Source organism: Belonocnema kinseyi, chromosome 9, assembly GCF_010883055.1.
Source record: "Belonocnema kinseyi isolate 2016_QV_RU_SX_M_011 chromosome 9, B_treatae_v1, whole genome shotgun sequence".
NCBI lineage: Eukaryota > Metazoa > Arthropoda > Insecta > Hymenoptera > Cynipidae > Belonocnema > Belonocnema kinseyi.
The window spans coordinates 55,638,594-55,652,109 of NC_046665.1; the positions used below are offsets into that span (position 1 = coordinate 55,638,594).

The 13,516-nt window shown below is 29.6% G+C and overlaps 1 protein-coding gene across 1 annotated transcript in view; it reads left to right on the forward strand.

Annotated features, from left to right (window-relative positions):
* LOC117180550 (collagen alpha-1(IV) chain) overlaps window positions 1-13,516 on the forward strand; it is a 117,069-nt gene that overhangs the window by 42,700 nt on the left and 60,853 nt on the right. The window contains exons 11-12 of the mRNA XM_033373046.1: window positions 740-946; window positions 1,033-1,201. Of these exons, the coding sequence (XP_033228937.1) occupies window positions 740-946; window positions 1,033-1,201 (376 nt within the window). The remainder of the gene's footprint in view (window positions 1-739; window positions 947-1,032; window positions 1,202-13,516) is intronic.

Here is a 13,516-nt window from a genome sequence, read left to right on the forward strand (position 1 = left end):
GAGCTCTTCTTAATATTTTGACACCAAAATCATGTCGATACACCTTACCGACTGCGAGTAAAGCCACCCACGCTTTAACTTGACAGACTGTATAACCAAAAATGTAATAGAATATTCAACCGAAAATATTCAGCCCCATAAAGAAACGTTGGTTTTCCTTTTGAGAGAATTGCCGGTGAAGCCTGTGGTAAATATATAAGGATTTTAAGTATTTTTAGACTAAAGAATAGTAGTTTAAATAGATATTGATTATAGTTTTAATACCGTAAAAATACCAAGTTAGAAAACTGAAACTTTTGCTTATTATTATTATATAGCTAAATAAAAAGAAAATGGTGTATTCAGAATGTATCTAGGATTTTTTGTGTGCAAAAATAATCGACTTCATGGTATTCGAAATGGTACCTGGATACTCAGTACTCACCTCATAAAAATTCAACTTTGAGTGGATTAATAATTTATTGTATTAATTATTCACTAATATAGGTTAATTGCTTTAGTGTTTTGTGCATTCAAAATGTTGTCTTGTGAATTTAGCACGGAATCTTGATAATTATTTATTCGAATAAATGACAAGCAAACGATTTCAAATGCAAAATTATTTTAAAAATGGTAAAAATAGACGTGAGACCCGAGAATCTCTAGTGTCTAACAATATGGATACTGGATGAAGAAGTTCCACACAGGGGTTAAAAAATCAAATGCTAGAATTAATTGATTTCAATTTGATTAATTTTAGGGAAAAGATGGTTTGCCAGGAGTGCCAGGAGCACAAGGAGAACCGGGTACACCAGCACATGTTTCGCTAAGCCAACTAAAACTGGAAAAGGGTGATAAGGGAATTCGAGGTGATACTGGTCGAGTAGGTCCTTTCGGTCCCGAAGGACCTCCTGGAGAAAAAGGGCAACAAGGTTTCGCCGGATTCCCTGGTACCAAAGGAGACGCTGTACGTAATAATAAGTTGAGATTTTCTACAGAAAAGCTGTATATTAATATTGATTAATTAATAATAATTGAGCATAATTTGTTTAGGGTGACCGGGGATTCCCTGGACTAGATGGTAAGCCTGGCAGAGATGGCGAACCCGGATATAAAGGTGAAAGAGGATTGAGTGTTAAAGGAGAGCCTGGAGAACCAGGAAGACCTGGAGTACATGGAGCAAAAGGAGATCCTGGTCCCGATGGAGTTAAGGGAGACGCAGGTTTGTTAAATTTATTAACTATTCTGATCTTTTATGCTACCGACAAATAGTATCGGACCACTAATCTGCTGACCTATTCAAAATTAGCCTTGACTTTGAAAGGATTTTGCGCCGTCTAGAATATAGGTAATAAAATTTGTTTTTCACGGTTGGAAAGTTAATTAAATTCTGTATTAAATGGGCCATGGTTGAAGTAATTTGGCCTTGTGGATATTAAATTATCACGTAAGAAAGTGTTATTATTATAGTTAGAGAAGTATGCCAGGACAGGAAAGTATGGCGGCAAATAGTTAATAAAAAGAGTGTCAGTAAAGTGAGCCTGAAACAAAAGACCTTGGCCACTAATGGACCCAAGTGGGTACTCTTACATAACGACTGGATCTTCTCTTGGGGTGATTGCTAGAGAGATTGATCAGCAACCTGGGTCGGAGCAGTGTTGTGGAACGAACGTGTTATTTACATAAATAACACGAGAATTCTGGAGCAATCTGAAAATTCTCTATCCCTTCTCCACATTACTCATTTCCCCACCGAGTGAGTCACGCCTACCCCGAAAGAGAAATGGCTTAATGGCGTAACACCTTATTTTATACTAAGTTTTATTCTTAGCTACTCTGAAAAATATATGATTTCAATAAATTTATATTATTAGTATTCATAATACGCATTATTGGCATTGGAACAGACGTATTTTCATTTCTATTCAATTTCAATTTGTATTCAATCATTATTTGGCATATTTTACATATTTTGACAGCAAAATGGAATTTTGGATTTTTCATTATTTTTTTAGCTGTCAAAATTTGAATTTTCGATTTTTCAACAAAATTCAAAAAGTTGTTATGATAATCTTGTAGGACATTCAAAAAGAAAAATTTTTCTTCTCTTGACTTTCTTTTCATAACGTGCGTTATTTAGCTTCAAATTATCATTTTCGTGTGTTTTTTGGAATTTTGTAAATGATATAACTCTGGTAATTTACTTTTTATCAAAAAAGTCCTTAGGATAAATTGTTCGTCTTTTCTAATGCTATGAATTCTCTGGTGTGAATGTAAAAATGATTTTTGCTTTTAATGTTATTTTTTACGATAAAAAACTGCGCGTTTCATTAAAAAAATGATTTTTAACAAATTTATACATCTTTTTGGGTTTCCAACTTTTGTGCATAATTTTATTTCGGATCTTGCGTCGTTTTTCTGGAAATTTAATTTCTTAATTTATAAAATTATTTTTCACGATTAAAACCAAAACTACGCATCCTATTAAAAAGTGATTGACAACAAATTTGTAGCTCCTTTTTGGATTAACAAATTTTTTTTCTTTATTTTTCTCGTAGCTTATGTCGTTTGTTTAAAAATTTAATTTTTCTATTTTAAGGCTGTTTTTACGAATAAAACAAAAACTGCACGTTCTATAAAAAACAAAACAAAAAAAACAAATTCGCAGAATTTTTCTGTGCGCAAAATGTTTGTCCATTCATCTTTTGTCGTATCTTGCATACACTGTTAAATAAAACAACGGAAAGTGGAAAATCTCTCCAAAATATCAGCCTAACTTCAAATACTTAAATCATTAAGATCATATTAAGAATATATTTATAGTTACGGAAGCTTATATGGCATAAAATTTATAATTTAAAATCAGTCACTCGCATTTATGCTTTCGCTGAAAGCGAGCTATAAAGTTTGTAAACTAAAATGTACCTTCGCTTATAACACGCCGACAAACAAGCGAAAAAAAGCTCTATCGCGAAAATTATAAAAATGTGGAATATTATACGGACCAATCTATAATCACTATAAAGGGGAGAAATTTTCGTCCGAAAATAGAAATTTATGCGCAGTCAGTAATTTTACCAGTCTGGGGAATTTTACTATGTACAGCGTTAGTCCTTTTTTTACCCACTCTGAACGTAGTGATTTTCAACACGTCGTATGAATTTATGAAAAGTCATAGAATTAAACCTGTAAGAGACGTCATTCTAGACAACATGTGGAAATTTACACTTTGAAGTCCACTTTGAAAACGTATTTTTTACAATGTAGTTTGAATGCAAGGATGAAATTTTTTGATTTTTTATTATTTTTTGTGCAATTAAAATTTGAATTTTCGATTGATAGTTGAATTTTCAGCTAGAAAAGATTTCAGTTCTCTTTTCGACACCAAAAATTTAAATTTAAACAAAAAGTACGTTTTCTATGAATTGGTAAAATTTTCAACAAAACAGCCTAATTTTCAATAAAAAGTTATGACTTTTCAACATAATTATTAAAATTACAACCAAACACTAGCATTTTTATCCAAGAAAGATGTAATTTCTGCTAAAAGTGAATTTTATAATAATAAAAAAAAACTTTCAAAGAAGACTTGAATTTTCAACCGAAATTTCGAATTTTTATTTAAGAAAGATGAAATTTCTCTTAAAACAGATTAATTAAAAAAAATCTTTAAAAAAAGTTAAATTATCATCCAAAGAAGATCCCAGTACAAATACAAAACATTCAAATAACGTTAACCAATCGATTTTTATTAGCTTAATAGGAACATGAAGTTAATTTATTTCGGTTTTACGATCAATTTGGATAAATAAAAAGACAGGGACGATCCAAATCAAATTTCTTTAATCCTTAATTAAAAACAATCATATTAAAATATACGACTTTTTTACTAATTTATCGGTCATCTTCAGGCAAATTATACCTAATAAAGAAATAAATTATACAAAAATTAGCGAATTTAAAAATTCATGGAATACAAAAAATCCGAAGTACAAAATATTACATTGCATATCGAGGGCGTAAGGAAGGTTATTTTGACGAGCGAGCTCTTGACGCCCGAGCGAAGCGAGGGCACAAGTCACACGAGACAAAAAAGCCTTACGCTTTTGATATACACTATACTATTTGTCCTACCCTCCTTGAAAACAAGCATGTGAAACAATTAATGGAAGTTTGCTGTGCATGATCAGACAAGTTCTGTATCGAAAAATCTCTGTATCTTTCTTAGTTCTCCCTTTCACCATTTTCACTTTTCCTCTTTCTCGTTTTGCCCTACCCCTATACTCCTTTCTCATACTCCCTTGGATCATCCTTTCCCTATTCCCTTTCTTCATTTCCCCGTTCCCTTTACCCTATTTTTTCCATCCACCCCTTTTCCCTTTTACTTTTTTCCAACCCTGTCTTATTCTTGCTCCTTTTCACCCTTTTCGGTTTCTCATTGTTCCTTCCATTTATTTTTTCGTCATTCCCTTTTACTGTTTCTCTTTCCCCTCCCCCTTTTATCATTTCACCGGTCCCCTCAGCCTTTTTCTCTTTTTCCCATTCCCCTTGTCAGTTCTCACCTTTTTTATTTTCTCTTTTCATCGTTTCCCCTTTCTCTGTTTTCCCATTCCCTTTATCTTTGTTCTTATTCTTCCCTTCCCTCTTTTATTTTTTCCCCCATTTTCTCCCCCTTTCCGGTTCCTCATTATTTTTTTCTTCACTTTTCCTTTCCCCTTTCAAACCTTCCCTGTTCCGTTCTATCTTTTTCTCTTTTTCCCTTGACTATTTTCTCCTTTTCCCTTTCGTAAATATTTAATGATGAAAGGATTTAAAGAAAAAGCACTTCAATTGACATCATATGATATTAGAACTTCTGCCGGGTGTCTGACTTGCGTGGTGCAGTGTATGTGTAGCGGGCGTAAAGTTTCATGTTGGTCCGGCGATGAAGTGCGCATGTGCGAAGGCCACTGGGCTGGAAGTGGCCACATTAGGCCTACTTCATGTGCATGCCATGGCGTATTTTCAAGGAGGTCGAAAAAAAAAAATGTTTTCTTCTTACCTTAAAAAATCTTCGAAGTCGACAAAATAGTGGTTCATGATAAAGAAAATTGAAAAAAAAAACATAAATAGATACATAATTAAATTAGGAAACCTCGAAAATAAAAGAGGCTGCTAATGATTTAAAATTACTTTTTTTTTTAGTTTTTCAGAGCGGATTTTTTATCATATTATACATTATATTACATATTATTGTACTATTGTAACAATGACTTATATTATGTATTTCTGTTTTTAGATTTATACGCAATTTTTTTTATTCATTTCTCAAAATTGTTTATAGAATTACTGTTGGGAGAAAGTCGTGTTTAAATTTCACATTTTGCAATCTCTTTTGTGTTCAGCTATTCTTGTTTTCAACCTTCTACCAGTTTCACCAATATAAATTTTAGCACAACCTTGATATTTTATTAAGTAAACTACATTTGATAAGTTTTCAGTTTCTTTCAAAATCCTTTTTATTTCTAACACAATTTTCTAACTTATGGTTATTTTCAAAATAAAAATTAACACCAAATTTTTTCAAAGCATTTTTTAATCTGCCTGATAAGCCTTCTACGTACGGTACCGAAACACGAAGATCAGTTTTTTTGATAATTATCTAATAATTTATTAGGTTTGCGAAAACCACTGTTAATTAAAAATATTCTTTCTTTAAGGACAGTTTCGGTCAAAGGTAATGGATGATTATTTTGCAGTAATTTGATTTTTAGCCGTTTTAAATTTTTTACTAGATTTGTATAATCACTTCGTTGTATACATCTATCTATTAATCCTTGAACTAATCCAATCTTCCGTTAAATTGATGTAAATTGTAATTCAAATATTGACCTGACTATGAAGGTTTTTTGTGCCAATCGGTAATTAAATCTCCATTTTCTGTTAATTGATATACAGAGAGCGGATGAGCGTAGTCTGAAGTTGCGCACGGAGCGTAGCCTTGGCTCCCTCGTTGCGGAGGACCGTCGCATGGGGGAGTGGTAGGAGAGCCGCGCTAACATTTCAATGGCCGTGGCTGTGATGAGCAGACAGCACAGACTAGAATGAAAAGAAAATAGAGCGACACATGATACGTTGTCATCAATGCATACACAGGGTGGCCGCTGGACCTGGAAATCGGTAAATGACAGTGAATTTATTTTTTGACCGGGAATTTTACAAATTTTTAGAAATTAAAACTGTCCAGCTTTGACTTCAACCGTGTTTTAAATAATTATCTAAATTCTTATATTTTTCAATTATGATATCATTCAGTTTAGAATGCGTAATTCGAAAATCTTTCACTTTGAAAATGTTCTATTTTAATTTGTAGTCGTACATTTTTATTTAAAGAATTTTAAAATGCAGTTTTAAAGACTAAAAAAAATGAAAAATTAGAAATTTTCGACTTCAAATTTGAAGGACTTCAAAAGAATAAAACACATTTCCTTAAAATTCGTAAGAAAATTGAAAATGATTTTTTATTTTGAAAAATTAATTTAAGAGAGTCTTCAAAAAGATTTAGAAAGATTTACCAAACTATGAAAAATGAATGTGGAAGATTTTAAGCATTTTGTTTTAATTTGGTATCATTTTTTAAAAAGATTTAGGAAAAATTCGAATCATTTTGAAAGATATTTAGGAGTTCTTAAATGCGTTAACCCTAAATAAATTGAATTTCAACAATGCCTGATAAAACATTGTTATCTGACATTTAATTAAAATGTTTTTTCGGCACCGTTTTATTTTAGTGTGGCCGTTTTAAATAATTAATTTATTTATCGACCGGGAATTTTATACATTTTTTCAGACCCAAAAATGTAAATCCACGTTATTATTTTCAATGCTCTAAATTAAAGAATCAATTAATGAAATTAAAAAATTTCAAAATTATACTATTTTAGGGAATTTTAAGATAGAAACATTAGAAATTGAACAACTACATTTTTTTATAAACTCAACATTTCTTAAATTAAAAGTTCAATTATTTCTATTTCAAATATTTTAAAAATCCTTAAAACACTTTAAAATTTTATTTCAAAATCTTGAAAAATCTGAATGTTGTTTTACGTTTTTCAAATTTTAAATCAAATTTGAGACTTTTTAAGAACTTTTTAATTTAAAAAAAAATGATTCGCATTTTTCCTAAATCCTTTAAAAAAATTAAGCAAAATATAAAAAAAAAATTGCTTCAAATTTTCCACTTTCATTTTTCATAGTTTCGTAAATATTTATAAATCTTTTTGGACATTCTTTTAAATTAATTAAAAAATTAATTAATTAAAATTGGAGCGTTGAAAGTTTGGTTTTTTTATTGCATTTGTAATTACGGATTTTAAATAAACAGTCAGATATTTCTAAACATTAAATAATTTTTATTTTTCTTAATTAAAAAATTTCAAATTGGTTTAAAAATGGAATATTTTCAACTGAAACAATATTTAAAATTTTCAACGTTATTTTAATATTAAAAATAGTTTATAAAGTTTCAATCGGGTGTTGACGTTTATCTAACTAATAAGACTTTCAAATTTAAACAGTTTAATTTTTAAAGCTTAAATCTGGAAATTATAAAATTATGAACCGATTCCGAATCGTCTTGTAAAATCAATTATTATTTACTTTTTGATACTTAAAGTACAGTTCAATTTAAAATTTATTAATTATTTTATATTCAAATTTTAAGGACTAAATTTTTTTTTAATCCTAAATCATCTATTTCAAACATTTATAATTTTTTATTTTCAAGTCTTTAAAACTGCATTTTTAAATTCTTTAAATAAAAATGTACGCTTAAAAATTAAAATAAAACATTTTTAAAGTGAAAGATTTTCGAATTACGCATTATAAACTGAATGATATCATCATTGAAAACTATAACAATTTAGATAATTATTTAAAACACGGTTAAAATTGAAGCTGGACAGATTTTCAAAAAATTTGTAAAATTTCCGGTCCAACAATAAATGCACTGTCATTTCCTGATTTCCAGGTCCAGCGGCCACCCTTTATTTGCATTGATGAAAACGTATAATTTGTCGCTCTATTTTCTTTTCATTCTGGTCTAAAGAATTTAAGGTGTTATTATTTTCTGATTTAAAAGTAAATTATAAATAATCTTCTATACTATTAAATGCAATAATTAATTTTTGAATTTTAGCAGGAAAGGGTAATTAATGCAATTAATAAAAAATAATAAAAAATCGTTTTCGAAATGGTACATTATCCTAAAACCGACAAATTAAGGGTACCCCCCACATTCTCGATTTCTAATTTTTGTGATTTTTAATGGGCTGGTAAATGAACACAAAAATCGACTTTCTAGTATTGGATATTTTCATACATGTAATATAAAACCTAAAAAACAAGACAAAATTGTTACATACTTTTTTATGAACATTTTATAGTTGTTTCACCGAAAAAAATATGTAACTATATTAGTTCAATAATACTTTGAACTAATACGCTTCGCATAAATTAGAACTCAGTAGGTAAAAAAGTCCAACTGGATCTCTTCATTTAATTTGTAATTTTATCGGTTTGAGTATAGAACCGATGCTATAGCAATACCGAATTAAATCGATTAAGTAAGTATTGAAATGGAGCAGTTCTTCATGTAGAACACGCAACGTTAATAAGTTGAATGTCAGCTGTTCTAATGCATCGAAACAGATACTGTTCCACTTTTGTATTGGGTACATAACGAAATTTGAAATACAGTGCGTTGCGCTGAGTTGAGGCCGCCGGACAATATGTGTTGGGAAAAATTAAAGAATAATTATTTAAATATCAAATCTCGCGTGCTCTCAAATTTAAACGTTACAGATTCGTTGGATCCTCGCTGTTCGTCGTTATTCGAACCAGCAGAGTCGCACGGAGCGAAATATAGCGAGTGTATCTATATCGACGCACTGTGATTCCAATTTCGTTACGTACCCGATTAAAAAGTGGAATAATATCTGTTTCGATGCTTTATAACAGCTGATATTCAACTTATGAATGATGCGAGTTTTACATGAAGAACTGCTCCATTTCAATACTTAATCGATTTAATTCGGTATTGCTATAGCGTCGGTTTTATACTCAAACCGATTAAATTACAAATTAAATGAAGAGATCCAGTTCGAATTTTCTACCTACTGAGTTCTAATTTGTGCAAAGCGTATTAGTTCAAGGCATTATTGAACTAATATAGTTACATATTTTTTTCGGTGCTCTTGTGGTCAATAAAAAGACTTCTGAAACTAAAAAATCAAACGGGATTCGAAAGAGTACATGTTTGACTAGGAAATAGACCACGATCATTTATTTCGGGTAAAAATTTACGAAATGGTGAACCTTAGGATTTTATTTGTCAAAAATCCAATTTTTTCAGTTAAAAATCAAGATGAAAATTAAAGAATATCTTTATCAATCTTCTTCATAATAGTCTAAGTTCTAGCTATTGATGCATAGGAGAACATATTTAAACTTCAGACTGATCGGTTAAATAGTCTTTGAGTTACAATCCCCGCCAATCGTAAAATTACTGTTTTGAAAAAAATGCGTTTAAGTTTTGTGAAGCAATTTTTCGTGTATAACACCTACTCACCTTCAATCAGCTATGCCAGGTCCATACAAAATCACTTCTGAGTCATTATTTTGCCAACAATTATAATTCAGATCGATAAAAGAATTTAAAAAAATGTTATATCCTTTTTGTCAAAATTCCTTTATTAAAAATTCACTTTTTACCTTAATTATATGATTCCATGTTTAATATTATTACATAAAAATCTTTTTTATTTTAAATTATAGTTTATCCTCACATTGGTAAAGTTATTGATGTTTGAAAGCTTCTTAAGGCCATGTGAGCGTAATCTGAACAATTTTTTTTTACTTTTTTTTCAAACTCAACTTACGTTAACATGATAAGCGATAGAGTTGCAAATTTGGAAAATTAATTAAGATTCAATAAGAAACGGTTGCCTGATCTTAAATTTTTAGAATTTTAAAGTTTTTTCTTTGCTTTTTTCATCATTATAAAAATTTAGCACTAAACGAGTTTCTTAGTGCTTATTGAATTTTCCAATTTTCTAACTCGATATCGCGTGAACATAAATCGTATTTTGAAAAAAATGTGAAAAAAATTTGTATTTACGCTCACATGGCCCTAAGGGGATCGTTGAACTTCAGCGAATTTTTTTTCAGTTGCAAGTTTTTTTCGAGGTGGTTCGTTGACCTCAAGATTTTTTTCAATTTTGATTTGAGGGTTTAGACTTGAATCGCAAATGTGACTTTGATCAACAGTTTCGGATTCCAATCCACCGAAGCCTCGCAACTCCAGCATATTCGTTCCAGAGTAACCGAATATTGTTGCAGAGCTTCGGCGGAGAGAGTGGCCTGTAAATTCTCCTGGATTTTCAAGATGCAAGAAAGAAGCTACTTTCATTGGAATTTTTGCAATTTTGTTTTTGGCCATCACTTGGACAGTGCACTTGCCTTTTTGATAATTCAGGAGAAAATTCTTCGCAGTTGCGTGCGATGGACGAAGCGCTGCGTATTTATTTACATAGGGGACGAGTTTTTGACCAATGATGAAAGCTCTCGAAACGCCTTTTTTCGTATCAGGAACTCGGACAAACAGTAATTCCCCTTGTTTTTCGATATCTTCGACTTTCATTCGGTAAATTTCGTCTTTTCGGCAGCATCCGCATATACCCATAATCAAGATAACCTGAAAGTCAAGTGAATAAATTGGAAAATTCACATCCGCTCCATGCCAATTTTCTGAATCCCAGTGCGTTTCTACTAACCACAACAAATTATTATTCAAGCGTAATTAAATTAGACATATATACATTTATGGGAATGATATGCAATTTCAAGGATTAACTCGAGTGCGAAGCACGAGATACATGATGAAAATGTGTTCATTAATGCCGAAAGAGCTTTAACAAAAGAGAATTCACAATCAACAAATTACTGTTGTCGATGCTTTCTTTTTTTTTGTTATTTTTAAATATACAGTTATTGATTAATTTAAATTCATTTCGGATTTTCAAATTAATAAACAAGTTACGTGTTTTATTATTTATTATTATTTGTTTTTATTAAACGTTTACTCGGGTAAACCCGGTTATACATCATAGCCACGGACTAAGTCAAGTGGCTGATGAGATTAGAATGTTATAAGTTAATTCAAATAATTTAATACGATGGTTGAAACCTCCTGCGCTGATGTTGTAGGTATACAATTACGAGCTGCCACGAGCGTTGGAGGTGACAACAATCACTTCTGGATGATTTCTTAGAGCATTATTCGCATTATTCTTAAAAAAAACATTTCTGTGTTGAAATGTTGTCACAGGCTTATATTGCCTAAAATGTCGAAGGCATTTTTGGTTAGAGATGGATTTTTATTTGATCATTTTTGCACGGGAATGTAACGGTATATACCATCAGTCACGGACGCATTTTTATAATGCGATCAAGTGATCTGATAAGAGAAGTCTGCCCAGACGTATTGGACAAAGCCTGGTTTTGCCTCATCATTGACGGACTAGGTTGCAGTCAAGTACATGATGGGGGGACCTACAGCTTAAGGTGGGTTTCGAACCACCAGAACCTGGATAAAGGTACATTGAAAAATTTCCAGAGGTACCGGCTCAGGGATCGAACCCCGGACCTCTGAGGTGAAGTACGAGTGTCTAACCAACTGAGCCACCGAGGCTCTTTATTATTATTATTATTATTATTATTATTATTATTATTATTTGATTATTATTAATTTATTATTATTATTTTTTTTATTTATTAAATTAATTCTATAATAATTAATTAAGAATTTATTTATTTAAGTTGCCTATTTTACTCTTTAAAAGATTCTTTGCAAATCTTATTGGTCCTTTTTGATTAAAAAAATTGTATTGATGAAAACCTATTGTTTACGAAAACAAATATTTTATAACCCATTAATAAAAGTTTTTTAATAAAAACGTACCAATGAGATTTTCAGAGAATTTTGAAAGGAATCAAATAAGCCCTATTTCATTAGGATTAAATAATAGTTGTAACTTTTACCTCAAGTGAGCGAGAAAAACATTGAACCTTGAAAAATATTGTTAAATAAACAATGAAAATAGTAAAATATTTATTTTAAAAGTTCAACTCGAGTATAATTTTTGTTCGTCTTAAATCTAAAACTAAATTTCATCAAAGTAATTGTGCCGAAAAGCAATTTTTTAACTGAATTCATTAAAATTAATTAAATTTGTTTAAAAAATATAATTTTATTTCATTTTTTTACACTTGAAAATATTTGAAACTAAATTTTTTGTCAAATTCTACAAAATAAAAAAAATGTCCTAAAATCTTCCAGAAAAGAACTAAATTTTCCTAACAATCTAGAGAAAATTTTTTGATTCTTTCAAAATATTTCTAAATTCATAAAAAGCTTCTCTTTTACCAAATTGTACAAAATCGTTTTTTTTTCTACAAAAATTTTCTAATTTTCAAATTTCAACTTTCTGGAATCTTTTAAGACTTTTGAACTTTTTAAATGTCTTTTAAAATTTGTATTAATATTTTTAAAGGCAAAAAAACTTTGCTTTAAAATCATTCAGATTCTTTTTTGAATATTTTTTAGAAATACTTTGAAACCTTCTAGAAAATTATCCTGAGGATAGTTTTTAAAACAATATACATTAAAAAAATTTTTTCACAAGTTTCAAATTAACTTTGTATAATTTTAAATATTTATCAAGCATAATCGATTTTTTTATAATTTTATCATTCTGATTTGATTTTATTCTAGAATCTCTTTTAGAATTTTTTGTTCGAAATTTAAAAAAATGTACATTTCATTAAACATTTTTTCTGAATCTTCTCAAGATTTAAATTATTTTCGATTCTTCTAAAAAATACTGAGAATTCGATAAACCAAAAAAATTTTAATCCGAAAACATGCTTTTAAAATCTTTCAGATTCTTTTTCGACATATTTTTAAATCTTCAAAACTTAAAATTAACCTTATGAAATAAAGTTACTATCAAATTATAGAAAGTTACAAAATTTCACCCTGAAAAAGCTTTATTCTTCTACACTACAGCCATCGAAACCTCTGAAATAATTTACATTTTTATTAAATTATTCTTAAAAAAAAAACATAATTTATTGATTTTAAATGAAAATAAAAATTTATTGATCATCCTTTTCCGTATGTTCGATTAGAATAATTATGATCAATAATTCAAAATCTAAATGCCCTGATAGGCGAGAATAAATCAATATAAAATTGATGTTCATGTTTAATTTAAAAGCAAGTACAATGAAAATTCCCCTTTCGTTTAAATCTTAAGCTAAATTGCGTGAAAATGGTTTTTGTTTAACTTGAAAATATATTAAGATATTATTTTTTTATGATCTAAAATACAAAGAACTAGTGTTGGATTATATTAAATTCCAATTCTTCACAGTTAATATTAACTATGAAATATTTTTAAAAAGAAAAAAGTTTTAAAACCAAAATATATACCTG